At 43.9% G+C, this 27,966-nt stretch overlaps 1 protein-coding gene and 2 long non-coding RNA genes across 3 annotated transcripts; 2 read left to right on the top strand and 1 right to left on the bottom strand.

The window, feature by feature from the left end:
- Positions 1-1,352: 1,352 nt before the first annotated feature.
- On the bottom strand, positions 1,353-21,968 carry LOC134444070 (uncharacterized). Its single transcript, XM_063193543.1, has 7 exons — positions 21,950-21,968; positions 21,354-21,500; positions 20,995-21,137; positions 15,725-15,850; positions 4,379-4,487; positions 1,625-1,872; positions 1,353-1,511 (listed from the first exon to the last, which is right to left on the bottom strand). The coding sequence occupies exons 1-7, from the start codon at positions 21,966-21,968 to the stop codon at positions 1,353-1,355; spliced, it is 951 nt and encodes a 316-aa protein (XP_063049613.1).
- Positions 7,550-8,724, top strand: LOC134445847 (uncharacterized). The gene is made up of 3 exons (XR_010034361.1): positions 7,550-7,713; positions 7,795-7,919; positions 8,012-8,724. It is a non-coding gene; the product is annotated as an uncharacterized LOC134445847 (long non-coding RNA).
- LOC134445848 (uncharacterized) lies at positions 9,513-10,504 on the top strand. Its single transcript, XR_010034362.1, has 3 exons — positions 9,513-9,624; positions 9,706-9,830; positions 9,923-10,504. It is a non-coding gene; the product is annotated as an uncharacterized LOC134445848 (long non-coding RNA).
- Positions 21,969-27,966: the final 5,998 nt, after the last annotated feature.

The raw sequence follows: 27,966 nt of genomic DNA, 5'->3' as shown, positions 1-27,966 counted from the left end.
AACATGACAATAATACACAACATACAGTCAAAGTAACGAAGGAGTGGCTCAATAAGAAGCATATTAAAGTCGTGAAGTGGCCAAGACAGTCTCCAAATATTAACCCTATAGTAATTCTATGGAGAGAACTGAACCTCCCATTTGCCAAGCTACAGCCACAAACTATTAATGTTTTAGAGATAATGTGCAAAGAAAAATGGGCAAAAATATTTTCTACTATATGGACAAACATTGTCATCAACTAAAAGAAGCATCTGACCTCAGTGCTAGACAACTAGGGCTTTGCCACAAAGCACTTTATCTTCTTTAGCTAGAGGGGTCAAATACTTATTTGCCTAAATTAAATGCAAATAAATTAAAATATATTCATTTAAGTTATGTTCTGGAATTTCTTTTTGATATTCTGTCTCTCCATGTTTGAATACATATTATCATAAATTTATAGACTGATCATGTCTTTATTAGTGGGCAAACCGGCAAAATCAGCAAGGGATCAAATACATATTGGACTCACTGTATGTAGAAATACATTCTAGTCTTGTGCTGTTGCAGTATAGTTAGAAATTGAGGTGGGAATTGAACCCAATTCAACACCAGAATGTATTCCTGAAAACCTGGTGCATGCTTTACTAACTTGAATGAACTCAAAGCTGCATATGCAGCAGCCATGACCAAGACAGGTCAGTAGGGGGCAATACTACTCCAAAATACTATTGTTGTAACTATTGTGTAACAAATATTACACAATATGGTTTCAACAGTAGGACAAGAAAAATAAAGTAGTGGTTAAAGATGCACTGTGTAGGATGTGGCCAGAATGGGTACTGCAACCACGCTGCTCATTGAGACTGTGCTGCCTATTGCGCAATTGGATCTTTGTATGACTTTATAATAAATAATAAACCAATTTTTACTAGTATGACCAAAGTTCAATAAGTTTTGCAGCTAAGAAAGTCTATTTCTGAACATTCAAAATGGCGGACCACGGAGAAGCGGACCCCTTTCATGCATGAAAATTGCAATTTTTCCAGTCATAATGAATACTTAGAATTTGGTGGTGGTGGTAAGTATTAAATGAAAAGGGTAACATTTGTGAATGGGCAGCATGAATGCTGGAAACTACAAAAAAAATATTGCACGGTGCACCTTAAACAAATTACCATTTCTCCCATTTGGCTACTATTTCTTCTTTGAAGATTCCTTGTCCTTGGAACTTTTCTTTTCTTTTTCAAGGTGTTTGAAGATGGCTTTGTCTGATAAAACAGAGAGAAAAATCTTGGTGCAGGTGGCGTTGCTTGTGTAGGGTTAGAGGTGGTGGCTTGAGCAGAAAGCGTGTTTTGAGGAGAGGATGCTTAACCTGAGAGGGTGATGGCAGGTGGCGTGGCTTGTGTGGGGTTAGAGGTGGTGGCTTGAGAGGTGATGGCTTGAATAGAGGGGGTGTTTTGAGGAGAAGATGCTTGGGTGGTGGCTTGTGCGATGTGAGCTGGTTGAGCTCTTTTCCTTTTCAGGGCCTGGGGAACAGAAGAGCACGCTTTACGAGAGGTGGTGGCTTGTGTGGTGAGAGCCGGCGCAGATGTCAGTTGTGTTGGTCTTCTCTTTTTCCGAGTTGAGCAAGTTTGCTTGCCTCCTTTGAGGACAGCACCCTTGCTGCCACACTCAGCCTTTGCTGCTGTAGGGCATGTGAAGCATCTTTTTTCTTCTTCAAATGTTGCTGATAGCTCTGAAAGGAAGATAGGCAAGGTCGCCTCAACGACTGGTCGATGCTCATGGTGGAAGGAGTCCATTCCCTTGCCTTCAGTGTTGACTTGATCACTGCCAGGCCCTCATACGTCTCCACATTCATTGAGCACCTGTCAGACTCCCGAATGTCATGTGACGGGATGCGCAATTGCATGGATACCAGAGCTGGGAAATAGGTGCACACTGATTATTATGGGCGGTATTTAAGGGGCTTGGCCTGGAGGTTGGCACATGCCTGGTTTCATTCGGGGAGAACAGTCCTGGTTTCGTCGTGGGATTTGGCGTGGAAGGCCGAAGGCTATCGCGTGGTGAGTGCGTTGTGCCTGTCTGGTAGTTTTGGCTGCTTTGATGACCTTTTTCTGACTGCGTAATTCGCTTGCTCTGCAGTGTATCCAAACGGTGCGTTGGTGCCTCGGTTGCCAGAGGGGTTGCGTTGCCCTGTGGGAAGCTGCCAGCTGACTCGTGGGGTGGCTAGCTTTGTGGCATTGTCTCTGGATGCTAGGTAAGTTACCGTAGGACTCGGTGGGTTGCTTAGATTGCATGGTGTAGCCCTTGTCTAATTCCTCTCCTTTGGTTTTGGAACAGCAGCGGAATGTGGCGCGTTTGTGTTCGGAGCTCACAATGGATAGTGGCCTTGTAGAACCATCTCCAGCCTAACGGTATGTATCCCTTCCTCGCCTTGCTGCTAGCATGGGGCATTAGTGAACCTGATAACTTAGTGTGGTTTTGTTATTAACTTAACAGATCTGCGGCTACTTGGAGATTCTGTCCCTCGACCTCCCACGGCTTCGGTGGCTGCTGTTTTGTTTCGATCCGGCTCACGCTCGGGATTCGTCAACCCGGCGGGCTCTCGCTACCTTTGATAAGGGAACGCACACCTGTGACTGCGTGTCTGAGTGCCTCTTGTCCATGTTGTTTATTTCTGTGGTCCATGTGTATATCAAATACTCGAAAACACTGATAAGTCCGTCTCCCAGGACGTGCCTTCTGCCAATCTTATTATAACATAAGGGAGCGTGATTTGGAGTGTACTATTTGTTCCCCTTTGTGGGTTGGGCTATCGCATGGTACTTGGTGGGGTCCAGTCTGCATTGTCCCCTCACATTTAGTATTTACCTTTAAGCATTGCCACAATACTAGTGGCAGGAGTTTGTGCGCATTACTTACTGTGAATAATTGTATCACTGTCTCTTCTTCTCTCTCTCACCCCTCTCTCTTTCTCTTCCTATCGGGCAGTATTAACATTTAAGCATTGCCACAATACTAGTGGCAGGAGTTTGTGTGCATTACTTATGGTGAATGAGTGTATCACTGTTAGGGGTGGAACGGTTCACAAAGTTCACGGTTCGGTTCATATCACGGTATCAAGGTCACGGTTTTCGGTTCTATACGGTTCTCTTTTTTTTTGGTTCATGATAGATGGTGCATGGGAATATTAAACCATGTTTATATAACTGCAATTATAAAGTGATGATGCGCAAGTTGAATCAGCTGTCGTCAGCTGATGTGCGCTGTCTGAGCGTTCCAAATGACCTCTTTCAATTGGCTAATAGAATCAGACTTATCACTAAATATCCTACATATGGTTTGTATAGGCTTATACTGTGAACATGGTGTTATTTTAATTGTGTCACCCTCTGATTGGTCTTGTATGCTAATGTGTTAATCAGAGAGAGTGGATAAGATACTCCTAGTTTTACATATTTTTCTGGGCACATGAATTGCGGTTTGCCACAGCCTGCATTTCACGGTTCGGTATGGTGTGTGAATTGTACGGTTTCGGTTTTCGGTGCGGTTTGTACCATCCCTAATCACTGTCCTTTCTCTCTCTGTTCTTCTCTCTCCTTTTTCTATCGGACAGTATTAACATTTAAGCATTGCCACAATACTAGTGGCAGGAGTTTGTGTGCATTACTCCCTGTGAATAATTGTACCACTGTCCTCTCTCTCTCTCCTCTTCTCTCTCGCTCTTCTCTCTCTCTCTTTTGGGACAGGAGACCGACCCCTCATCCCAGCGTGTGCTGTTGGCGTCCCAGGTGGTGGAATTCTGCACTTTCCTTTGCTGTGAGCACATGGGTGATTTGAGTTGGATTTTTCGATCGTAGCGTATTAATTGTGTGATTAAATTTTTTTAATTTCTTCTTTGATTTATTTCTATGGTGTGACTTATTTTCTTCTTTTTGAGTGTGTTTTGAGTTTCTGTCTTTTCTTTCGCCAACGTGTACCGTTTGGGGCGGGGCCTGCTCCGCTACTCCCCCCTACCGCTTAGTTCTCGTTATCTCTCTCCACGGTCGTGGATCAGGCCCTAGGGCCTGTGAGCATTGGGGCAGTGTTGCCCGTGTACTGGGAGTGTGTGTGGGTGTGTATGCATGTGTGTGTGTGGGGGGGAAAAGGGGTCAACTGTGTTGTGGGGTTGTGATGTACTGTGGACCTTTGTGTGAAATAAATATCCATTTTGTCGGGGAAGCATACTTCTCTTGCCTCTGAGTATCTGTGAACCAGTGTGCCTTACTTAAAGTGTATCTTCACTATTCTCCAAGTTAACTTAACTTTTGCTCTGGGGGGAATAGCCCTCAGGGCTGGCGTAGTCGGGTGTGGGCTTCAGCCCAAATTGTCAAAGTAGGCCTGCTACAGTCATTCATTAAATTGAAGGACCCTTTCAACAAGTGTCCTGTAAAAATTGACAGAAGAGCCCTGACAAGCTTAGACAGGGTTGGGTACCTGACACCTGCACTGGCATCCCTCAACTTAAAGGGGTAATCCGGTGTGAAATGGGTTACGTAGTGTTAACTAGTGATGCTGAACGATAACTTTTGCCACATACCTCACCCTCATAGGTCCCCTGCAATCCGAAGTCAAGTGCTAGTTAGCCGATGCTAACATAGGATGTTTGCCGTGGTTAATCCGGGCATCGAATCCAGCCCAGGGCTCCAGAGTGCGACCAATTTGGTCGCATATGCGCCCATTTTTTTCAATGGTGCGCCTAAAAAATATTTTTAGGCGCACCGGTGCGACCAGCCATCAGTAGAACAAAATCAATTACCAAACAACCGTTTTAATGGACATAAAATGAATAGTCATTCTACAGTAGTGGCCCATCATCACGCAATAAAACATGTCGATGCTGTCATTCCTTCAACTCCGCTGAACTAGCGGTAGCTGTGTCCCCCTTCCTTGTTCACAGGCAGCCCGACGTTTCAGAATAGAATGTTCGACTTCGCTCAACTATCCGAGTTCACATGTGCCAGCGAGTTTTGTGTTCTCAACCAGTTTTGCAACGGATGAGAGAGATACAATCACGGTAAAAACAGCGAAATGACTTGAGGATATTTTAAACATGAGCGAGTCACAATCACGGGGGAAAACGAAATGGCTTGAGCGGATATTAAACATAGCCACACAAAAACGCAGACGGGTGCGCGGATAATAGCCCGTTTCAGCCGCTTGCAGAGCTGGCCAAACAGGTGACGCGCTAGTCTGTCGGGACTTCTGTGAGAGTTTTTTGATAGCGACTAGGGCAGGCTACATACTGCCTATCAGTCGGCAAGGAAGGAACGCCATTCGCTCATCCAGTTATTATACATAAGCGAGAAAGAGAGGCGCTGTCGTAATATACTGTTTTGATATTTTGAGATGGATCCTCCGTTGGGGTAGTTCAATTGAAGAGTTTGGTGGCCATGGTTATCTTTTTCGAACCAGAATATTTGTTACAGATAAATAATTATTCCTTCCAGGAGTCATGTGACACCGTGACGTCACTAAACTGCGTTCAGTGACAGAGAAGTGAATCTGCGCGACAATAACAACTCAGGACATGAAAACATGTGAATATGTTTCTTGTGGCTCGTCTTTGGTGGACAAAAATAAAATGGATTACTATGAAGTATCACTTTGGCAAACCATTTTGCGGACGTAGTTGGAAGGCGGAAGCTGAAAGAGGTAGGTGCGCCACTTTTGAAAACTCCTGTTGTATCGTACCTATGCTACCAAATGGAAATGTGAACCACTAGATCGACTTGTATGGACCCACACACCACGGCCAAAGCGTTCAAAAGGGTTTTAATGCACACTAGGAGCTTTAAAACAGGTCAAATACGTGCCCGAAGGGTCAGGTTTTAACCGAAAACAGCGCAATTGAACAACTTTGCGCAGCAGGCATGAACATTTCTCGCGGTTTTGCCTTTTAGTCCGGGAGCCGTGGGGTTGAACCCAGATTTCTTTGATAAAGTTTTTTTTTTTGCTTTATCAGATAGATTTTAGGCAAGTCTTCAAGATTTCAGACGATGCCCGGTGATATCCCTTGAGCATTTCCAGATTTTGAGCCTTTATTGTCCCATAAATGCAAATTATGACAAAAAACTAAAGACACCTAATATTACTGTGAATAATGTTACAAAATGTACCAAATTGCTTATATTACCTGAAAAACATTCACATTGGACTGCCTTAACACTGCCCTTATTGAAACAAACCCAATATGGGGTAATAATTAACCCTTTCACAACAGCAATCCCACAAATAAGGCGAGACACTGTAGGTGAATAGGGTATTTTTTTTAACTTGCAGATATCAATATGAAACTTTATCAGATGATTACTCGTATGAATTGGAGAAAAAAATGTATTACAAGTTTTCTATATTTTATGTTTAAATATGCTAATTAGGCTATTATCTAATTAAATATGCACTAATTTGCATATATTTTGATGCAATGAATCTGACCACCTGAAAATGCCAGCTTCAAAAGTCCTTTTTTATTTTGTTAATATCGTACATACAAGAATATTTACTGTGGTTAATTGTGGCTATCTCCTTTTATTATCCAGGTACAGAGAAAATACTGCTAATAACCTTAAGAAATGCGATTTCGGCCTATTTTTATGCATATAGTCATATAAATCAGGTCATGAATGACATATCAACAAATGCCTCAGTAAAAACATTCACAACATTGCTTAGAATAAGACTGTAAAGTATGGAACGGATTGTGCATTATGAGATCCTGCATAACATCACATCATGACAACATACATGACAACATCGCCGGTAGGTAGCCTACCACAAATAGCCAACATAAAAGAACACCCCCCCAAAAAAAAAGAACAACAGAGTGTGGGGGTAACTGGTGAGCAGTCGTTGGCTGTTCCAAAAGATGAGTAAAGAAATGACATACATCCAGTGTATCCAGACTGGTATTGAATGATCACTTAAATCCATAAAGCCATCAAATAAGATCTGTACATGCATTTAAATTTACACAGAAAGACCTATATACACTGCAACATACAGTACAGCACGCTCAGAGAGAGAGAGAGAGAGAGAGAGAGAGAGAGAGAGAGAGAGAGAGAGAGAGAGAGAGATCTAAACATAGGAAAACAGCTATACATTATATATACTGTTGAGTCAAAAAATTAAGTCAATCCAGTGTATCCTGACTGGTATTAAATGATCACTTAAAAGTCCATAAAGCCATCAAATAAGACATGTACATGCATTTAAATTCGAACAGAAAGACCTGTCTACACCTATACAACATACAGAGTCCTTAACACCTAAAACACCTATGCCTACATTATATACACTACACGCACACGCACACGCACACGCACGCACACACACACACACACACACACACACACACACACACACACACACACACACACACACACACACACACACAGTAAAGCTCACACAACATTGGTTCGGCAGCATCTAGGGTGACCACCTGTCCGGACTTCGGCCGGACAACCCCGCCCCTTAACTATCTAACCTATGTAGCAGGTGTACCCTAATGGTCTCGTCAAATTATTCCCCTGAGCCGTCTCGTATTGGTGGATCTGGCTGTGCCACTTCCTATTTAACGTCACCAGTCCCATGGGTGCGTAATTGCTGTCTTCCGGGGTGCCTGTTTGGTTTGGTGGCGCGATGCGCGAGGAGTTGAAGTGCGTTATGAAAGTATGAATGTTTGGACTGGTGAGTTAACGCTTCTATTGTGTAACCTGATTGTTGGCTCAGTGTGTAGGCATACTGGTGCTAATCTACGTTCTCTTGTAGTTGCGTGCTCATCGTTGACTGCCGTCCTGCAACGGCGTGTGTGAGCGGTCTGGGTAACCAAAGGACGACCGTGGTTGATTGTGATTGCAACTCTCCTCTTTGCCCTATTCTATTCCATTCGCCTGGTAGGTGCATAGTAGAGTTTTCTGTCCCTGTACGTTGTGTGTCGCTGTGTTTCCGTGTTAAGATCCTAATAGGTATTTGCTCACCTTCACAGGTGAGGTGGCTGTTTGGATAGGCTGCGCCCCTGCCAGGTTGCTGTCTTGTCCACCTGTGTTGTTCCGGTGCGCGTCATTCTCCGTGCATCCAAGCCAGCGACGGTGACGGTCGCTGGTTTTCCCCAACGACGCGCAGTCAGCCTACTGCGCGAGACATCTTGTAGTGCTAATTGTATGGACGGTCAATAAGCCGGTGCGCTACACCTTCCCTCTTTTAGGCCAGTGTGCGGGTCGTGTACATGAACTGCATCTCCTTTGTTTGTTTCATTTGATTGCATGCTGTGTGTGAAGAACCCTTACATTTGCATGACTTGCTTTTATTTAATGTTAAGATCCGTGTTATATCAAATTGTGTGGTCATTTTGGACGTGCTTAATGTGCATGCTGTTTTAATATTTTGTTTTTGTTCCCATTTGGAAAGTGCACGAATTGTATGCCCATTGCACCTAGCTACTCCTGGCAAGGTGATCTGTCCAAGGCTCATGGACCATGAATATGTAATGTACAGTTTTAAATGTTGAATAACTGTGTACAGAAAATAAATTGTATTTTTGTATCTCACGTCTTTGTCCTGTAGAGTGACCGAACCTGTGTTGCCTTAATAGTATCATTGAGCTTAACTCATTTTCCAGGGTGTCCCCCTGGTGGCGTAGTCGGGATTAACAACTAAAATTAGTATTTCCAACTTAATTAATTCAACTAAAAGCCACTATGCTACAATTGACGTAGACGGCAGGAGTACATTCTTTCATGGAAAAGACGTGAGTTAATGGTGACCTGTGTTTCTGTACTGTGGTTGTGGTGTGGACAAGACAGCAGCCTGACTAAACAAACCCCGTTTTGCTTTTTGTTTTGTTTGTTTTGTTTTTGAGACAGCGCATGTAGGTTCGCTTGACCACGTTTTATTTTGTTGTCAAGCCGCGTAATGGAGGAAGAACGCGGGGAGTGGGGCGAGCTGTTGGATATGTTAAAGCAGCGACAGGCGCAGATTGACCGGCTGTCACAGCTTGTTGACACGCTGCAGTCGCCCCTACCAAGGCCAAGGAGCGACTTGGTATGTTGGAGGTGCCGGGAACCCGGTCACTTTGCTCGGGAGTGTGACGGCCGGCGGGTACCAACTACCCAACCTTCTCCGGTAGCTCGAACAAGGGGCACGGGGCCGTCCTCTGCGCGTGGGTCCGGTGCATGGGGTGCACCTCAGTCAGGCTTGAGACCCGACTGTGTCATTTTGCATTGTGTGTGCGCGTGCGTGTGCGTGTGTGTGTTTGTGTTGGCCCATTTGATCGGAATGAATGTGTGATTGCGCGCGCCTGTGTGCGTGTGTGTGCGCGGGTGTGTGTTGGCATAGGATACCCGGTGGTTGGAAAGACAAGCTCGTCGTCGGGGCGACGACGCAAAAGGCTGGGGTATAATGTAGCAGGTGTACCCTCATGGTCTCGTCAAATTATTCCCCTGAGTCGTCTCGTATTGGTGGATCTGGCTGTGCCACTTCCTATTTAACGTCACCAGTCCCATGGGTGCGTAATTGCTGTCTTCCGGGGTGCCTGTTTGGTTTGGTGGCGCGATGCGCGAGGAGTTGAAGTGCGTTATGAAAGTATGAATGTTTGGACTGGTGAGTTAACGCTTCTATTGTGTAACCTGATTGTTGGCTCAGTGTGTAGGCATACTGGTGCTAATCTACGTTCTCTTGTAGTTGCGTGCTCATCGTTGACTGCCGTCCTGCAACGGCGTGTGTGAGCGGTCTGGGTAACCAAAGGACGACCGTGGTTGATTGTGATTGCAACTCTCCTCTTTGCCCTATTCTATTCCATTCGCCTGGTAGGTGCATAGTAGAGTTTTCTGTCCCTGTACGTTGTGTGTCGCTGTGTTTCCGTGTTAAGATCCTAATAGGTATTTGCTCACCTTCACAGGTGAGGTGGCTGTTTGGATAGGCTGCGCCCCTGCCAGGTTGCTGTCTTGTCCACCTGTGTTGTTCCGGTGCGCGTCATTCTCCGTGCATCCAAGCCAGCGACGGTGACGGTCGCTGGTTTTCCCCAACGACGCGCAGTCAGCCTACTGCGCGAGACATCTTGTAGTGCTAATTGTATGGACGGTCAATAAGCCGGTGCGCTACACCTTCCCTCTTTTAGGCCAGTGTGCGGGTCGTGTACATGAACTGCATCTCCTTTGTTTGTTTCATTTGATTGCATGCTGTGTGTGAAGAACCCTTACATTTGCATGACTTGCTTTTATTTAATGTTAAGATCCGTGTTATATCAAATTGTGTGGTCATTTTGGACGTGCTTAATGTGCATGCTGTTTTAATATTTTGTTTTTGTTCCCATTTGGAAAGTGCACGAATTGTATGCCCATTGCACCTAGCTACTCCTGGCAAGGTGATCTGTCCAAGGCTCATGGACCATGAATATGTAATGTACAGTTTTAAATGTTGAATAACTGTGTACAGAAAATAAATTGTATTTTTGTATCTCACGTCTTTGTCCTGTAGAGTGACCGAACCTGTGTTGCCTTAATAGTATCATTGAGCTTAACTCATTTTCCAGGGTGTCCCCCTGGTGGCGTAGTCGGGATTAACAACTAAAATTAGTATTTCCAACTTAATTAATTCAACTAAAAGCCACTATGCTACACTAGCGTCCTTGCGCAGTACCCGTGGCTTCAACTGGCTGACTCCCCGCCTTCGTGTCACTCCCAGACTTCGTGTCATTCTAAACAGCAGGCTGGAATGAGGAAGCTGCGCTGCCATCTTACCTCGACTAACTCGGCTACCAAAAACAGTTTTAGTTCTAAAACAAGATGTTTTGGGAAGGATTTTCGCATTTCATTACACCTACATCCCCACTCCGATAAAGGACTCATCAGAACAACTAATTTAACGTTGTATCAGAGACAGTAGAGTAGGCTATACGATAGACAATCCCTCCGTTGATGTAGTCTGTATTTATTTCATCTTTTTCATGCATGCATGATGTGCATAGCCTACAATTTATTTGAAGTACTTTACTGAAAGTAAATGTCAGGAGTGTGTTGATCAGCTGTGTTTTAAAACGAGAGGCAGCCGCTTCTGTCAGCATTTTTTTTCCTGCAGACGCTTGGATAACCATAGCAACAGCACGAGCTCAAAATACAGAGAGCGCCCGTGCAGAAAGACGCTTTCTTTGCCCTGGTTGAAAAGTTATGAGAGCCCTCGTTGTAAATGCATTCAGCGGACAAACTTGCTTGCACTATGCGTTGCCAGTACAGCAATACAGTTAATTTGTTGTGCGGGGTCTGTAGTACAATCTGGAGTAACATGGCGGACGCAGATATCGGAAACACGACCGTCTGTCAATCTAGTTTGTGTCAATGACGTTGCCTCGTATATCGAGGCCATAAGCACAAGGCGAGGAGGAGAGGAAAGACAAAGAGAGGGACACACAAACGTCGTAAACAGGTCGTAAAAACGGACCGATGGCCACCCTAGCAGCATCCCAGCCGAAAACATGCACAGAAAATGGTGCAAGGCACACTGTTTACAGCACAGCTACATTTCTTAGAATTGCAGGGGCTTTTACTCTTGCAACCACATCTGATCATCTGTAAAATGTAGTCTGGTGCCACTTTGACATTTTCTGGAACACTTATTGGTATCAGTGCTTTGTTGCATGGGTCTTTCTTCCATCCAAATGCTTCAGGAGATAGTTCAGGTGGAGTGTGAACCAATGTCCTCCACAATATTGCTTGAAAATGAGCCCTTTTCACATTCTCAAGAAATGCCTCTGTTGTTGGTGGAAGAGCAGCCAGGTTAGGTGAAGATAAATGACCTTTCCCATTCTTTTTCCCCATACCACCAACCTTGTATGTGACATGCTGATACTGTCTGGAATGCTATAACATGCCGACACAAAGTTAGTGGCCTCACTGGAAAGTAGGGCTGGTAACATTCCCCAGAAATTAAATTCGAATATGTGTCTTAAAATATGGTCCGAATATCGAATATATTCGAATATTATTATTAATGATTTTTTTTCCCGCGGAGAAAATCACGCAAAAAACGAGCACTGTGCACGGAATAGACACTTTAAACAATGGGGAAAAGGCTATTGCATATCGTTCTACCCGTTTATTTTATGCTGGAGATCGAATAGATACAATTAGTGTTACAAACTCGAAGTGGGAAAGTAGACACACTGCACTAGCCAGGCTGTGCCCGCCCTCCTAGTGGCGCAACACTTTGAACGTTAATGAGAATCAGGCAAACACGGTGTGAAAGACTATCTTGGTCCGTAACTGGCGACTGTAGATGTTAGAAGCAACAAGCAATGTTGTTTGGTCGTAAGTAGCCTAAATGTCACTCTTAATTTAGGGCGTATTCATTCAGACCAGGATTGATAGACTTTCGTTTTGACCAAACGCTGTGTTTCTATCACCTGGAGTTGGTACGGGGGACCCAGATAGTCTTTCACAACGGCACCTTCGCGGATGCACGCTCCCTCTCTCTCACTCACCCACACCCACACCCACACACACTAGCGTCACCCAACCTCTCCAACTAAAATTTGGGCTGTACCTCGCTTGATTCCATTGCTGCTTTGACAAATTCCTTGATGCCCCCTGCTTTGGTCTCGTGCATCTCGTGCCCAATTCAAGCAATTCGTGACTGCCTCTTGTCGCTTTATCTTAAGCCAGCATTTGTGTATGACGGTGCAAAAAAAATGTAAAGAACAGTCGCTTATCTGTAGCTACAAAAAAGCTATATTGCGACTTCATGGTGCTAACGCACACCTCGCCAGCTTCCATACCACTTTATCACTCGGCTCACTTTTATTCCGTGCATAGTTTGGAGTGGGGGTGTAGAGCTCCACGTTGTAAGTCATTCACGAGAGACGACAACTTCTTACAATGTGGTTCGAACAGCAATAAGAACTCAAATGTCAAAACAATCTGCACGAAGCTACTCTCTATCAAAGCAACTCGCCTTGCTTCCTTGTTGTGACATGTGACTGCAGCAGCTACACACAGGCCAGTAAGGGACGCACCATGGACACTTAGGAGAATCAATGCGCGCGCTGCCCTGCGCAATATATTTCGTAAATTATTCGAATATTCATTTTTGCGTTCGAATATACATATTTTTTCCATATTCGAATAATATTCGAATTTCGAATATTATTTTACCAGCCCTACTGGAAAGTTGTTGGAATGGTGCCAGCACATTACCAATTGATGTCAAGTGATATCCAGCTTTTAGGGTCTTGATAACAAAGCCTTTACCAATACCAAAATAGGATGCCGCAGTGTCACACCCTGATATGGCATGGGCTGGTAAAAGGTCAATTACAATGTCATTTTGTGGATTTACATTTTTAATTTTATCTCTTTCCATGTTAATACGACCACCACTGAAATTATGTACTTTGTAGGCAAACAAATAATCAGCCAAAAATTATGTAATTATTACTTACAATTTTTATTTTGTGTTACAACAGCACAGGAAGAGTAAATAGCAATGTATGAAATGGTGAAATTCTGTGTTGAATTAGTAATCCTTTCTGGGTATGTCTGAGCTGACACCACCAATATTCGCCTAAATGTTACATATTTCTGCTTGACAAACAGCTAGTTATGTAATTGTCTAAAATGTATTTGGTACGAGGACACTTTCTCCACTTTGATGTGGCAGGCCTACCACCCAGAATGCTCTATGGTTAATCATAGTGCAGTTATGAAGCTGTCAAAAGCTTGCGGGCTATGGCTGCAGCGAAATCAACATGAAAGGGTTAATATCTGAAATTGGCACATCACCCACTCTTATCCTGATGGGTAAGTGTTGGACAACTACAAACAGCAAAACCAAACAACCCACTATGAGATATAAAGCCACGTTTGGCGAAATGTTGGCCTTTGTGTCTCCGACTTGGAAAATCAGGCTTTTTGGGTGAATGCCCCGCCCCCAAACATGCATGACCCCACCCCCACTGATGTCCATACCTCACCACCTGTTCTTATACACATCCTACCATGTAAACAAACACAAAATAAGTATGGTATAGGGTATTTGGTCAGCATAACATGAATTGGGAGCCAAACACTGTTGTAATCTATGGCTGCAGCACATCAAGCATAAAAGGCTCAATATCTGAAAATGCTCAAGGGATATCACCGGGCATCGTCTGGAATCTTAATAGGTACACCTTAAGCAACCACAAACTGCAAAGAAAAAAACTTTATCAGACGAAACTGGGTTCGGCTGATATTTGGCTTTTGGCTGCCGGACTATTTCATCCCTTTCCCTCGGTCCACCCAAGATGGGATATTAATCCAAACTGGCCGGAATTCTCCTTTAAAGCTGAGGTGCGTGTGTATGGGGTGGTGAAGACATTTGGGTGCACCTAAATTTTGTGCTGGTGCACCAGTGCAACCAGTGCAAAACGTTAGTCTGGAGCCCTGCATCCTTATTATATAGACCTGTACTTTTCACCCATTTGCGGGCCTCAAAATTACTTAAATGTTCATTCCGTTGAGTCGCGGGATTGTTGACATGTAAATCCAGGCACAGAGAAGTTTGATAGTGCACCGTTTGTTTAGAAATAACACAATTCTTACAGGGTGTTGCAACCACTGATATCCAAGTGCAGAGATAGAATAGAGATAGAGAAAGATAGCATCGACTTCGGATTGCAGGGGACCTATGAGGGTGAGGTATGCATACCTGCAAACTTGTCACCTTTTGGCGAAATTCGCCGTTTTGATCCCAAAACACTTACGTGAATCGTGTAGATCCGATGAGTTTTTTTTTTTTTTTTGGGGGGGGGGGGGGGGGGTGTAGGCAGAGACCATACAGACATTGTCATTATAATTTTGAGCGACATTCTATTGATCTTTTGTTGGCAAGTCTACCTCTGCCTCTCGTGGCCACTGTATCAGAAACACGGCAATGGTTCCATAACTTGTTACAAAGTTATAACGTAGTCGCGCGCGATATAGAATTGATGCGCGAGATGTCCCACTCCAAACAAGCGAAATGAACCACTGGTCACTGTCTCCGGTCTCCGCTGTCATTTTTACGTTTTGACCTTTTGATCGGATTTTGAGTACCTGAACTACTGCTTAGGTACGTCTTCTATAGTGCTAGAAATATGTTTGTGCTTTTAAGTGTTCACCAGTCTGGGCTCAGCTTGGTAAATTGTGCATTTATTTACCACTCTTCGATAAGTGTGAAGCTAAGGCGTCCTGACAACAACGGAGCTCACTTATTAATTAAGAAATAAGACGGAACCATACGATGTGTGAAGATTTCATACGAAATAAATAGAGCAACCGAAGCCCTCCTCATCCGCTGTGTGTGTAGAACTATGTGTCTCCGTGCACAACGTGCAAACGTGAGCAAGTATTTTGACAAGTGAGCTACAAATCTGAACAGTGAAACATTATTAGATCAAAGCCGTTTGAAAATGCCGTCCTTCAGACAAAAATGTTTATTTCTTGTAGGTCTAGAGTGTAGCTTTGTTCGTGGTAGAAGCAAAGTGTAGCGAAATATTTGGCATTTGGCATTTATTTGGTTTTGCAGATGTAGGCAGACCGTGAGTGATGCAGCCAAGTTCTGTCACGGTGAAGTTGGTTTCAACTTCCATGTCGGATATTGCGAAATCACGCCCAGCCCAGACATCACCGCATGCCTTGATTGACTACATGTTACTAACAAGGCACAGTCCATATTATTTTGAATGTCATTTCTCCACCCATACCTTCCTTTGCACCCAGGCTTTGTTCATGGCATTGAAGGAGAACTGTCCAACTGAGAGCTTCTGTTTGGGCAGCTGTGAATCCCTGGTGCGTATATCCAGCTTGATGATGTTCTGAAGACTGACGGTACATGCACACAGGGACGGCACGTTTCCTTAATGTCTTCATGAGCAGTGGGAGTCCAAGAGCTTCGCGGGCTGCCTTTCACACTGCACAGTCAACGTCCACGTTCTATCCGCGGGCAGCAGCCATTCATTTTCAATGGGAGCCGCGCATTGAACGCGGACGTCCGCGCAGGAAAATAGACTCGAGTTCTATTTTCAAGGAGCAACACGGACATGTCCAGTCAGGACGGACATGCGCCGCGCTTACAGCGCATTCCTGTGTACAAGGCACAGGGGCGGTTTTAGGAAATCTGAGGCCCTGGGCAAGAAACAATTTTGAGGCCCCCTTTAAATGATTAGTTAATCATCGATGATGTATGCAGGCAGTGGCGTAACAACGGAACCCATAAGCAAGATTATCTAGGTGGGCCCCACATTCAATCAATATTCAAGTCAAGTCAAGTCAAGTAGGTTTTATTGTCAATTTCTTTACATGCACTGGTCATACAAAGAATTTGAAATTACATTTCTTGCTTTCCCATACAGACATAGACTAATTAAGGTAAGGACATAGACAGTATAGACATAGACAGTACTTATACATGGACTTAAGACAGTATGGACATAGACAGTGCTCATACAGACATTTAAAGTGCAAGACTGGACAACAGAAGACTTGTAGAGGACATACATTAAGAGGTATTTGTTGTGTTTTTGTGCTTTTCCTAAAAAAAGTCCTTTATAGCGTTCTGACATGGTAATAGTAGCATTTTGAAGAAAATAAATATAAAAAGGTCTGTCAAGTACACCAGCAGCAGTGTGTGTGTGTGTGTGTGTGTGTGTGTGTGTGTGTGTGTGTGTGTGTGTGTGTATGTGTTTAGTGCAGGTAGAAGGTGCGGTGTGCGTCTTGTGTGTGTGTTCGTGTGTGTGTGTGTGTGTGTGTGTGTGTGTGTGTGTGTGTGTGTGTGTGTATGTTTGGGTTTAGTGCAGAAAGTGCAGTGTGCTTGTGTGTGTGTGTGTGTGTGTGTGTGTGTGTGTGTGTGTGTGTGCATGTTTTGAGTTAGTGCAGGTTGAAAGTTCAGTCACAAGTATAGTAGTGCAGGTGGAATGTTCAGTCGCAGATATGGTGGTGGGGGATGGGGGGGGGGGGTTGTCAGGGGCCTTGCTGGCTAGAGGCTGACAGTGGAGGGGGGGGGTTGTCAGTGGCCTTGCTGGCTAGAGGCTGACAGTGGAGGGAGAGTGGGTTGAGTGTTCAGCATCTTGATCGCTTGGTGCATTGTGCTGCTCGCCAGCCGGGTGGTACGGGAACGGAGGCGCCTGTACCTCTTTCCAGAGGGCAGGAGGCTGAACAGTTTGTGTGCAGGGTGGCTTGTGTCTTTGATGATCATCAGTGCTTTCCGGGTGAGGCGTGTGGTGTAAATGTCCTGCAGGGAGGGGAGTGGTACTCCAATGATCTTCTTCGCTGTGTTCACAACACGCTGGAGTGTCTTTCTGTTTTTCTCCGTGCAGCTTCCTCCCCACACTGTGATGCAGTTGGACACGACGCTCTCTATGGTTCCTCTGTAGAATGTTGTCATGATGGAGGGTGTAGCACTTGCCTTCTTTAGTTTGCGCAGGAAGTAGAGACGCTGATGGGCCTTCTTCGCCAGTGATGTAGTGTTGGTGGTCCAAGAGAGGTCGTCGCTGATGTGCACTCCAAGGAACTTGGTGCTGCTCACTCTCTCCACAGCATCGCCGTCGATGGTCAGTGGTGGCAGTTGTTTTTGGACCCTTTGGAAGTTGACAACAATCTCCTTGGTCTTGTTGACATTCAGCAGGAGGTTGTTGTCTTTGCACCATCTGGCCAGCAGGTCTACTTCTTCTCTGTAGTGAGTCTCATCGCCCTTGGTGATGAGGCCCACCAGTGTTGTATCATCCGCAAACTTCACTAGATGGTTAGTGCTGTGGGTCGTTGTGCAGTCGTGTGTCAGCAGCGTGAACAGCAGGGGGCTGAGAACACAACCTTGCGGAGCCCCCGTGCTCAGGGTCAGGGTGCTCGAGGTGTTGTTCCCTACCCGTACTGCTTGTGGTCTTTGCATCAGGAAGTCCAGCAGCCAGTTGCAGAGGGAGGTGCTGAAACCTAGTTTGTCCAGTTTTCTGATGAGTTGTTGTGGTATTATGGTATTGAATGCTGAACTGAAGTCAATGAACAGCATTCTCACATATGAGTCTTTATTGTCCAAGTGGGTGAGGGCTGGATGGAGGGCAGAGCAAATTGCATCCTCCGTGGATCGCTTGGCTCGGTATGCGAACTGGTAGGGGTCTAGGGTGGGGGGTAGGGTGGCTTTGATGTGTGACAGGACTAGCCGTTCGAAGCACTTCATGATTATGGGCGTCAGTGCTACAGGACGGTAGTCATTGAAGCATGATGGTGATGATTTCTTCGGCACAGGTATGATGGTAGCAGCTTTGAAAAGTGATGGGATGACTGCTTGCTCCAGAGAGATGTTAAAGATGTCTGTGAAGACATCCTTCAGCTCTTCTGCACAATCCTTCAACACTCGGCCTGGTATGTTGTCTGGGCCAGCTGCTTTGCGTGGGTTGATGGTGGCCAGTGTCCTCTTAACACTGGCAGAGGACAGGTAAAGGGGTTGATCATGGGGGGGAGGGGGAGTTTTCTGTGGGTGAGTGTCATTTTGTGCTTCAAAGCGGGCAAAGAAACTGTTCAGGTCGTTTAGCAGAGAGGTGTTGTTGTCACAGCTTCGTGGTGCAGGCTTATAGTCCGTGATGGCCTGTATGCCCTGCCACAGGCTCTGTGCATCTCTGCTGTCTTTGAAGTGTGTTGTTATTTTGTCTGAGTATTCCTTTTTTGCTTTCCTGATGCCCTGGGACAGGTTAGCCCTTGCTGTCTTTAGGCCAGCTACGTCTCCTGCTCTGAAGGCTTTGTCTCTGGCCCTCAGCAGTCGGTGATTTATTATTTATTTATATAGCACATTATCATACGCAACTGTCATTCAGTGTGAGAAAGAGAAGAGAGAAAAATATATTGCTATAGATAGTAGATAACTATCACCAAAGGCAGATGAAAACAAAGCTGTTTTTAATTTCTTTTGAAATCATACTGTTGGGGCAGGTCTTATTTGGACATCTAGCTGGCCCCAGCAGGCAGCATGACTATGCCATTTCACTTGATTTGACCCTAGACACTACCAGAGAAGACCTAAGGCATCTAAGGATGATATTGCTCAAGCACATCCACAATAGCCTATATTTAGGGTCCAAGGCATTTAGTGACTTTAAGACTATCAGGACTACTTTAAACTAAATTCTCAAAACAAAACAAAAAACCCTCACTGGTAGCCAGTGAAATGACCAAATACTGGAGTGTTGTGATCTCTTTTGCTATTTAGAATTCTAGCAGCAACATGTGGATAAGTTGCACCTGCCTGAGTGACTTTTACAATAGCCAACTCTGCATGTAATAAAAGCAGAGATTAATTTCTCCTTAAGGTGACAAATGATTTAGGCTAGTTATGCTGTTGATGTGAGCATTCAGCCTGCAACACGTGAGAAATAGCCAGGATAGACCCACACTCGTTCCATAAATGGGAAAAGAAGATAGAATGAGACAATTCGCGGTAGAGGGTTGATTACAAAATAAAAATTTAAAAAAAAATGGTGATGCGCCCCTTCAACTAAAACATAGTCCATAGCACAACACACCGATGAAAACACAGTCACGAGTCGACACACCACGGTGCACCATAACGCACACTGCACTCTTGAGCCAGTGAACACCCAATACAGAGGAAACGGTGACTGAAGTAGACACTATTGTGTTTCAGAAACCGAAATTAGGCAACAAACGAGAAACAACAGGCACCTTGCGCCAACTGCGCGTGCACACATCTGTTGAATAGTTAACAAGTCCCCTCTCTAGTTCTAACTAATAACTATATCGCTCACAACTCTGAAGTGACCCAGCTTGCTTCGTGACGTGATATAACAGCTAGACTTCCGTCATGCTAACCAGAAATAAATGCAGCGAACCGACATTAGAGCTATCAACTTTTGACTATAGTTACACCGAATGACAACAATGCGTGAAGTATGTCATGATACGGTATCAAAATTGTGCTGCGGCGGACATAATGATTGAAAGGAATAAACCCCTACCGTGCCTTCTTTGTAGCTTCTGTACAACATATCTTCTGAATATCCATTATGTTCATGCTAGCACTGGCGATTGAAGGGACTTGGTCATTTTACAATTCTGTCTCTGAAGTAAAGGAGCGCGGAGCACAAAGTAACGCAGGGCAATTTGTAACACGGACTTTTTATCAAGATGCACAAATCATGTTCTGCCTACATCCATAAACAAGGTCAAGAAGGCATGCTACAACATAGGCATGCTACAACATAGGCAACGACTGAGTTTTCACTGACAACCATGACTTAATGTGGCTTATTATCATGAAAGGACAAGCTCCCCGAATCAGCTCTCTAGGGCAGGCTGACATTAGAAATAACGGTAGAACATTGCCGATGCAACTGGCGCTCTCTCCAAACAGCCAGACAGCTACTACCGGTAGGCTATAATGTATCCCACAATGCAAGGCCGCAATGTACATAAATAAATCAAAGAAAATTCACATAAATATCGTTCTTTTATGGTCTTCATTTATATTTGAAACATTTATTTGTATAATTCTACCACCCATGTGACCTACAGTTGCTAAAAGTAGGCCTAGCCTACTATTAATTTTCTTGTGGCATAATGTTGAGTTCAAATTTAAGTCCCACCGTCGTGCTGAAGTGTGGCACTGGCTATATATACAACATGCCGATATTGTGTTTCAACATTACCTAATAACTTTGAGAGAGTCTTCTAACTGCACAGAGACTTCTACTCGCGAAGGAACCGCTACATCGACCGGAGGGGCCCCGCGCTATAATGTGAGGCCCCGAGAGCCCGAATGCTCATTACATGTGGAACTGATGTATGGGACGGAGGGGCCCCTGAAAGCTCGGGGCCCCGGGCAGTTGCCCGACCTTGCCCAATGGTAGAACCGCCCCTGGCAAGGCATGATTTGTTTTCATGCATGCTAACTGTTTCGTACTGATAACGGACACGTTCTGTGGACGTACTGTGGATGTCCGCGCCGTTGGTGTGCATGCAGCGTGAGGAGAATCGCCTTTGGTCTCATAAATTTGCTGAGGTGTCTCGTGAGGGCCACCATCTCGAGATGCAACAAATGCACCATCGGCTTTTCATGTTGACGTTTTTTGACGAATTTCTGGAATGTAGGAAGAACCCCTGTAAATAGAAAACAGTATGCATTCAAGTTAGAGTATATCATTTCAGTCATTCTTTTTCACTTTAAGTGAGTTGCCATTAAGTTAGCTACTGATGTTGTAGGAAAGGCCTTTGTATTTTATTTCCTAGATATTTGATCATATTCCAGTGGACTACAAAAACTTACTAACCTAAAATAACGACATTTGAAATGCAATAAGTCTGCACAAAAGATACCTCTGTATAAGTCAATCATGACTTTCATTCTTTCAAACTCTGTAATCAGTACAGAGATGTGAGCCTTTCTGTCTTGGTTAGCCTGTGTTCCGGTTCGGGATGCTGCTGCCTGTTCTTTCTGGAGAACTTCTACCCTGGCCTTCTCAACTGTGAGCCAGTGTTGCCAGATGTGTCTGACCAAATCCTGCCCAAAAGGTTCTCAAAATGCGCTAAATTCCGCCCAAATTCAACAAATTACATTGACTTCTATGGGCCCAAAACGGCTTAAAAAAAACGCCAAATGGCCAATTTTTCCCGTTTTTGCCCGCCGACGCTCATCCCAATTGGGGGGGCACCTGCCCAATCTGGCAACACTGCTGTGAGCGCATGTCTCTCAAACACTTGATGAAGAAGCCTTCTGTAGTGTTCACGCACACACACACAGGGCCTATTATCTTAACATACTTCTGTTTTGCTATATGTATTAGCTAACCATTAGAATAAACACTGTATGAACCTTGAATACACCACACCTGTGTTGCTATTATTGTATTATTATTATCATTGTTATTATTACTACAATTATTATTGCACATATTTATTATTACATGTATTACCTGTATCTGTGCTCTTCATTGGGGTCAAGGGTGTGATAGTAGTGAAACACAACTGCATCCAAATATGCAGAATATGCAACAAACGCTGATATTGGGGAAAACTCTCCTTCTGTTTGGGCGATTTTTCAATGTCATAAAAGACATCAGAGCATAAATCCTCCAATTCCGGGCGAAAAGGACTCAGGAGGGCTTTTGCTGCATTCGAGAACCATATGTACCGTGTCACCCGAGACGTCAAGGAGAACTGGATTCTGCTTTCTCGCCAGAGTTTCCAGCCCTGACCTTAGAGAGAAGAGAGAGAGTAGACAAGGCTATAGGCTACAGCCTCCAATCAAATGAGTCATTGTTATTACATTACATTATATTACACTTAGCTGACACCTTCATTTATTCAAACAGGTATTATTTTTCAGGGTATTGGTTACAGTCCCTGGAGCAATGTCGGGTTAGGTGCCTTGCTCAAGGGCACTTCAGCCATGGATGGAGATGTAGGGAGAGGTCAGGGGGGATTCGAACCTGCAACCCCTAGACTGAAAGACCAACTCTCTAACCACTAGGCCACGGCTGCCCACTCATTGTATCATATATATATATATTTTTAATGTTAGGGCCTATCGTTGTTTTTGATCCAACTGTGAAGCACGTTGAGCAGCAGTCTTTGTGTGAATTGTGCTATTATAGGCTATACAAATGCAATAGGCCTAATGAAAATAATAACCACAAAAAGACTAATAACGACAATAATAATAATAATAATAAGCTACATTATTGTGAGGGTTTTTTGTTCAGTTATTATTAGGCCTACTATAGGCCTAATTGTCATCATTGTTACTGATGATTTCATAACATGAACAGAAAGAATTAACTAACCTTTTCCCCCTCATCAAAGCACAATTGACCTTTCCGCAAACTCCTTCCCCATTAGCAACGGTTGCTATATGAGTCAAGCTTTCACGTATTCCAGGTTCTCAGCATTAGAATGAATGGCATGCGGCACGTTTAAGGTGTAGGTTTGGCTCGAAAAGTGGTGGGGACATTTCAATCGCAAATGGTCCGGATATGCTGTTTTTGCATTATTTTTGTGAACGAATGGTAGGGACAAGCTAGGTTTATCTGGAAAGTGGTATGGACATGTCCTCACCGTCCCCCCCTAAAATTACGCCCATAGGTTTTCACCCCTGTCAATTTCGGCTCTGCCCATAGAAATCACAAGCAATTTGTTGAGAAACAGCAAATTATAACATAAAAGTTGACAAAAAGGTCTGCAACAGGCTAATGAAGGCTACATCCACAACATTATATGCTGTGCTTGTAGCCAGGCAGATGAGATAGATAGTAAAGCCTAGGTACCAATGTAAGAGGCAGACACCTCATAATTTTGTAGAACAAAAGCAGCAGTGCTTATGTAGGCCCACAGCAGGGTAAGTCACTTATAACACGTTGCATTAAATCCACATTATCATATTTGTAGCATTAAATCCATGTGATGGTAACAGATGCCAAATGTAAACATTCCCACCTGTAGCGCTCCAGTCTATTGCTCCCACATCGTTGGCTTGGCTTGTTCAACACATTTGACCTCATGCAAGTGAAAGGCAACCCTTTTTGGAACCCCAATCCTCCACAAGCTTCACACAGCAATGGCACAAACCAAATGATACCAACATAAAACCAGTGCCTGTGTCATCTGTGGTTGCTGCAAAAGCAAAGGTGTTTCTATAAGGCATCTCTTACGGTCACTAGGAAACCAGTAGCCTACATTTAAGTCAATTAAATAGATAAATAAATATTTCCAGTAATCTACAAATACATTGGCTACATTGTAAACAGTGGAAGTTAGAAAGAATTTTGTTGTAGGCCTACTGCCCTCCCCCCTGGAACTTCAATGTGACAGGTGACAAACTGGCTCTCCTACAAAGGCAGACAGGAACACCTGAGCTATTTGTTGCAAACCTCCTGTGGACATCACTGTTGTTGCAGACCACACATACCCTCTTGGAAGTGGCTTAAGTCATCAGGTAATTCACCACGACATGAAATGGGTTAAAGCATTTAAGCAAAAAATGGAAACACACAGGTCATGACAATATGCATGATGATGGATGGTATTTAATACACAATGACAAAATATTAATAATCAATACATAATACACACAGGACTGATGTTGACTGATTAAATATTGTGCTTACAATCTGTAAACTGATGTGGAATCTGAATGAATCTTTTGTAGCCATATACTTGTTTAAATGTATCAATAATAGCTGACTACAAAAAGGAAGGTCTGGTGTGCCACTGTACTTGGATTATTTGAAATGTTGAACTCATACAAGGTATTAAACTGCTCATAGGCGAATCCAGCGCAGTAGCCTACTGGAAATAGCCTACCACATCACTTTCATGCACAGACTATGGTTTTAACACCAAAGTAGTGTGTGAATGGAGTTTGTCTCTAAGTTGTTGGAGCTGGACATCCTTTGCTTGTAGTTGTACGGTCAGCTTGGTTATCTCAGCCTTCTGAGTGGCCACCATGTCTCTCAACATCTGAAGGTCATCGCCATGATCAGTGGTGGGATCTGTAAACAACAAACAACAACAACCACAGGAAAAGTTAACAAACTGCATATAAAATCTATCTCTCTCTCACGCACACACACACACACACACGCACACACACCCACACCCACAGGCACCGTCATAAGGGGCTACCAGTTGGACAGATTATAGTAGCAGGCTGATTATAGGCCTCGGAGAAATGCTTAAAGCAGCGCGTTTGGCAGCCACTTGTGCACTATCGTGTCTTACTTGGGCGAGCAATAGAAAAGCACTGCGGGAAATGGGACCAATAATCGTAAATTAGAGTTGTTATTCCGTTTTGGTTTTCTCGTTTATTACTTGTTCTGTTTTGAGTTGGGGAAAGGAAAATCAACCTACCTCCCCATTTTTTGGCCACATGGAAAAACAGGAAAACAAAATATGGAGTCGTTATTTCGTTTTCTGTTTGCCAGATTGAATGGAATAATTGAATGATCGGATGATACACGGACCGGACTGGACCCAGCTAGGCTACTAAAGGTTTAGTCCTGAGGCCACTGAGGGTATGCAGAAGTTTGGCTGTCACCTGTGCCTCGGTCCTCGCTGCTTTTAACCTGAGGTATGTTTTTATATTTGTACTCGTGCACTACTGTGGACCCGTTTATCTGTAGTGAATCTTAATGAGCTGTTTTAAAAACAGGTTTGCCTCTGCAGCTTGCCAAACGCTTCCGAGTAGATTCTGAACTTCTACTGAAGGTTTGGCCGGAAGGACACTGAGAGCACTGACTGCTGGTTGTGGTGTTTGGCTTGTACATGGTAATGAACTACTTGTTTTCCTACATTATCTGTGATGTGTATGTTAAGGCTACAAGTGCATGTTTACAATGTCAGACTTATTTGTGGCTAGCGCCTAACTATCTGTGCAACTGTCTCGTTATGTGAAGTAGGCATTCCTTGTGACCACTTGAGACGTCAGGTGCCAGTTTGGTGACTGGAGGTAAATCAAAATGTTTATGTTTTGTTCATGTGTGCTCAGCGGGAAAACATTCTAAAAGATTGAATTTGTATGTTGCTCCTAACTTCGATGTTGTAGTTGCAAGATCTGAATAACCTTTTGTAAGAGCACGCATACGTGATTATTTTAAATTGTAAACATTTGTGATCATGCAGCTAACTGTGATTTTGTCTCAGCAGAGATGCTACTGCTGCTTTGCCTACCTTGATTTTATGTCTGGTTGTGAACACAGCTATTGCCTGTTATTTTGGATTTCTTTTGTTTATTATTTTTGATTTAGTTTATATCTGCTACTGTAGTTCAGCTCCACCTCCCTGTTGGCCTAGGAAAAGGTGACTGCCAGCCTTAGTAAATTACCTGTAATGGTGGGTTGCCAACAGGTGTCTCACTTGGCCTCTTTGATCTTTCTATAATCAGCAGTTCCATAGGGTGTGTATCAACATTTGTAGTGGTAAATGAGCACCTTTAGTGTTTGTGGTGATCACCTATTTGCAGTGCCTGTACTTTGTGTGAGTGTAGTAGTGCATAGTCACGAGAACCCAACCCTTATGAGGCTGCTCTGCTATTATTGAGTTGCATTGTTAGTGAATAGAACCATTTATCTGGGTGGCAGCCATTGAGATCTATTTACTGTCAATGGTGGCAGCACATGACTTAACCCCTTGTGTGCCATATGGGGATTGTTGATCAGCAGCATATTTCTGTTTTATGTTTGTTTATGTTGCAATAAATATTGACCTTTTTTGATGTGACTGGAACCCTCCGTCTCTGCCTATTTCACTCACTTACCTGTGTGTGGGAAACCCTCTTGTGCTAAACCTGGTCTAAGAACCATTGTTATACAAGTATATCTGGTGGTGAAAGGCCACCAGTGGCGTAGTCGTTAAAACACACAGTTTGCCAAGACCCTTTAGGACCCCCGGTTACAAAAGCATAAAAGTTTTAACGTGAAATGGGTAGAAAGACGATAGTTCTACAGGAGGCGATGACCGTGACAGGCCAATAAAGGGGGAAAAACGCAAAGGGTCGACGTGATGCCAGAGAGAAATATGTGAGTAAAAACATGCGCAATCGATTTTCTGCTAGCTGCTCCCTGTGCCCAGCGAAAATGCTTCTGAAGTTGTAGCCCATGAACTAATATGAGGAGACCCTACTTTTAATAGCCTAGTAAGGTAGGGAAATTAAGGTGTCTGTCAGCTTACATCAATGCATTTCAAAACCTATCACAGATAAAATGGCTTAGATGACGATGCCACGTTTTTTATATAGCCTATTTTTAATCTACAGTATGTCAAATCCTATGTCCAATCAGAGAGCTACCATCATCAAACCAAGAAATTCCGTGCTTTTTGGTCACAAAATCATCACAGGACGAATTAAATGAAATCAAAATGGTATTCCTACTCCTGAATGTGCCCAGTTACAGGACTACCAATTACATGTCCTATGAAGCCTATTTGTTTAGCCAGGAGCAGCAAGCAGCAGATGCACAGGCAAGCATGAGCAAAGCACACACATCCCACTCTAAGGAAGCTGTTTGACACCACACCCTACATCATTATATTCAGGTATTTTTAGAGACAGTGAAAATTTGAGTATTTAATTTTGTATTCCACATAAGCAAACAGAATGTATTTATTCCCCCTTTACCAGTGCCCACTGGACTTACTGCCCCCTCCTGTCCACAGCCAAAAAGTATTGGAAATTGTCAAAATAATAAACCTGTTATATTTTGTTAGGCAATTAACTTAATAAATGGCTGGCAAAAATGTAATTTTCAGCATACAAGGGCGATTGGGTAGATGTGTGAAGGGCCGTGCGCCGCTAAGAAAAAAGGTCGATTTGATGGTCAAAATGTCCAGGATTTTTGTCAGAGTGAGGTGGCAACCCTAGCGCTACAACACTTTCAAGATGGCTGAATCCAAGATGGCTGAATTGTTTGGCCCATAACTTCTGACCGGGTGGATGGATTTTTCCAACATTTCTTTTAGCTTTGTTTTCTCAATAGTAGTTTGTTTTTAATTTAGGTATAGAGATATCAAAAATAAAACTGCTCAGCTCTGCCCCAAAAGGCAAGCCCGCTTCCAGCATTTTCTGTGAGAATGCAATCTAGTTGATCTTGTCTGAATTAAATATATTAATAACACATCCTAAAAGTCTAGTTGGTATAGCTACAGAGCTCTATCCATACTGTATACTGTACTTGCAACGCAGAGAGAGGACAGAGGAAACAAGTGCACAACCTCTGCCCACTCACTGAGGTGCAAGTACCTCCTCTCAAGGGGGTAGCAACAAATTGCGGGCCCTATGTACAATCAGCTCCAATGGACCCCCCAGCCATATATCATACATCAGACATTGTGTGTGGGCCCCATATACACGGGCCCTGGTGACTCAAATCACACTTTACCCCCCTGAACGGCACCCCTGTCTGCTGTGGATACGGAGCTGGTCAGCCTGCCAACTTGA

Source organism: Engraulis encrasicolus, chromosome 3, assembly GCF_034702125.1.
Source record: "Engraulis encrasicolus isolate BLACKSEA-1 chromosome 3, IST_EnEncr_1.0, whole genome shotgun sequence".
NCBI lineage: Eukaryota > Metazoa > Chordata > Actinopteri > Clupeiformes > Engraulidae > Engraulis > Engraulis encrasicolus.
The sequence above is the reverse complement of the archived record's forward strand: the minus strand, read 5'-3'. Positions and strand labels throughout refer to the sequence as shown.

What these genes read in the sequence shown, in the direction of transcription:
- LOC134444070 (XM_063193543.1), bottom strand. An exon ending in AGGGTCCTTCAATTTAATGA is followed by an intron (nt 1,873 to 4,378) that starts ATGACTGTAGCA and finishes GCATCCCGTCAC; the next exon opens with ATGACATTCGGGAGTCTGAC. An exon ending in GGGTGCTGTCCTCAAAGGAG is followed by an intron (nt 1,512 to 1,624) that starts GCAAGCAAACTT and finishes TCTGTTCCCCAG; the next exon opens with GCCCTGAAAAGGAAAAGAGC.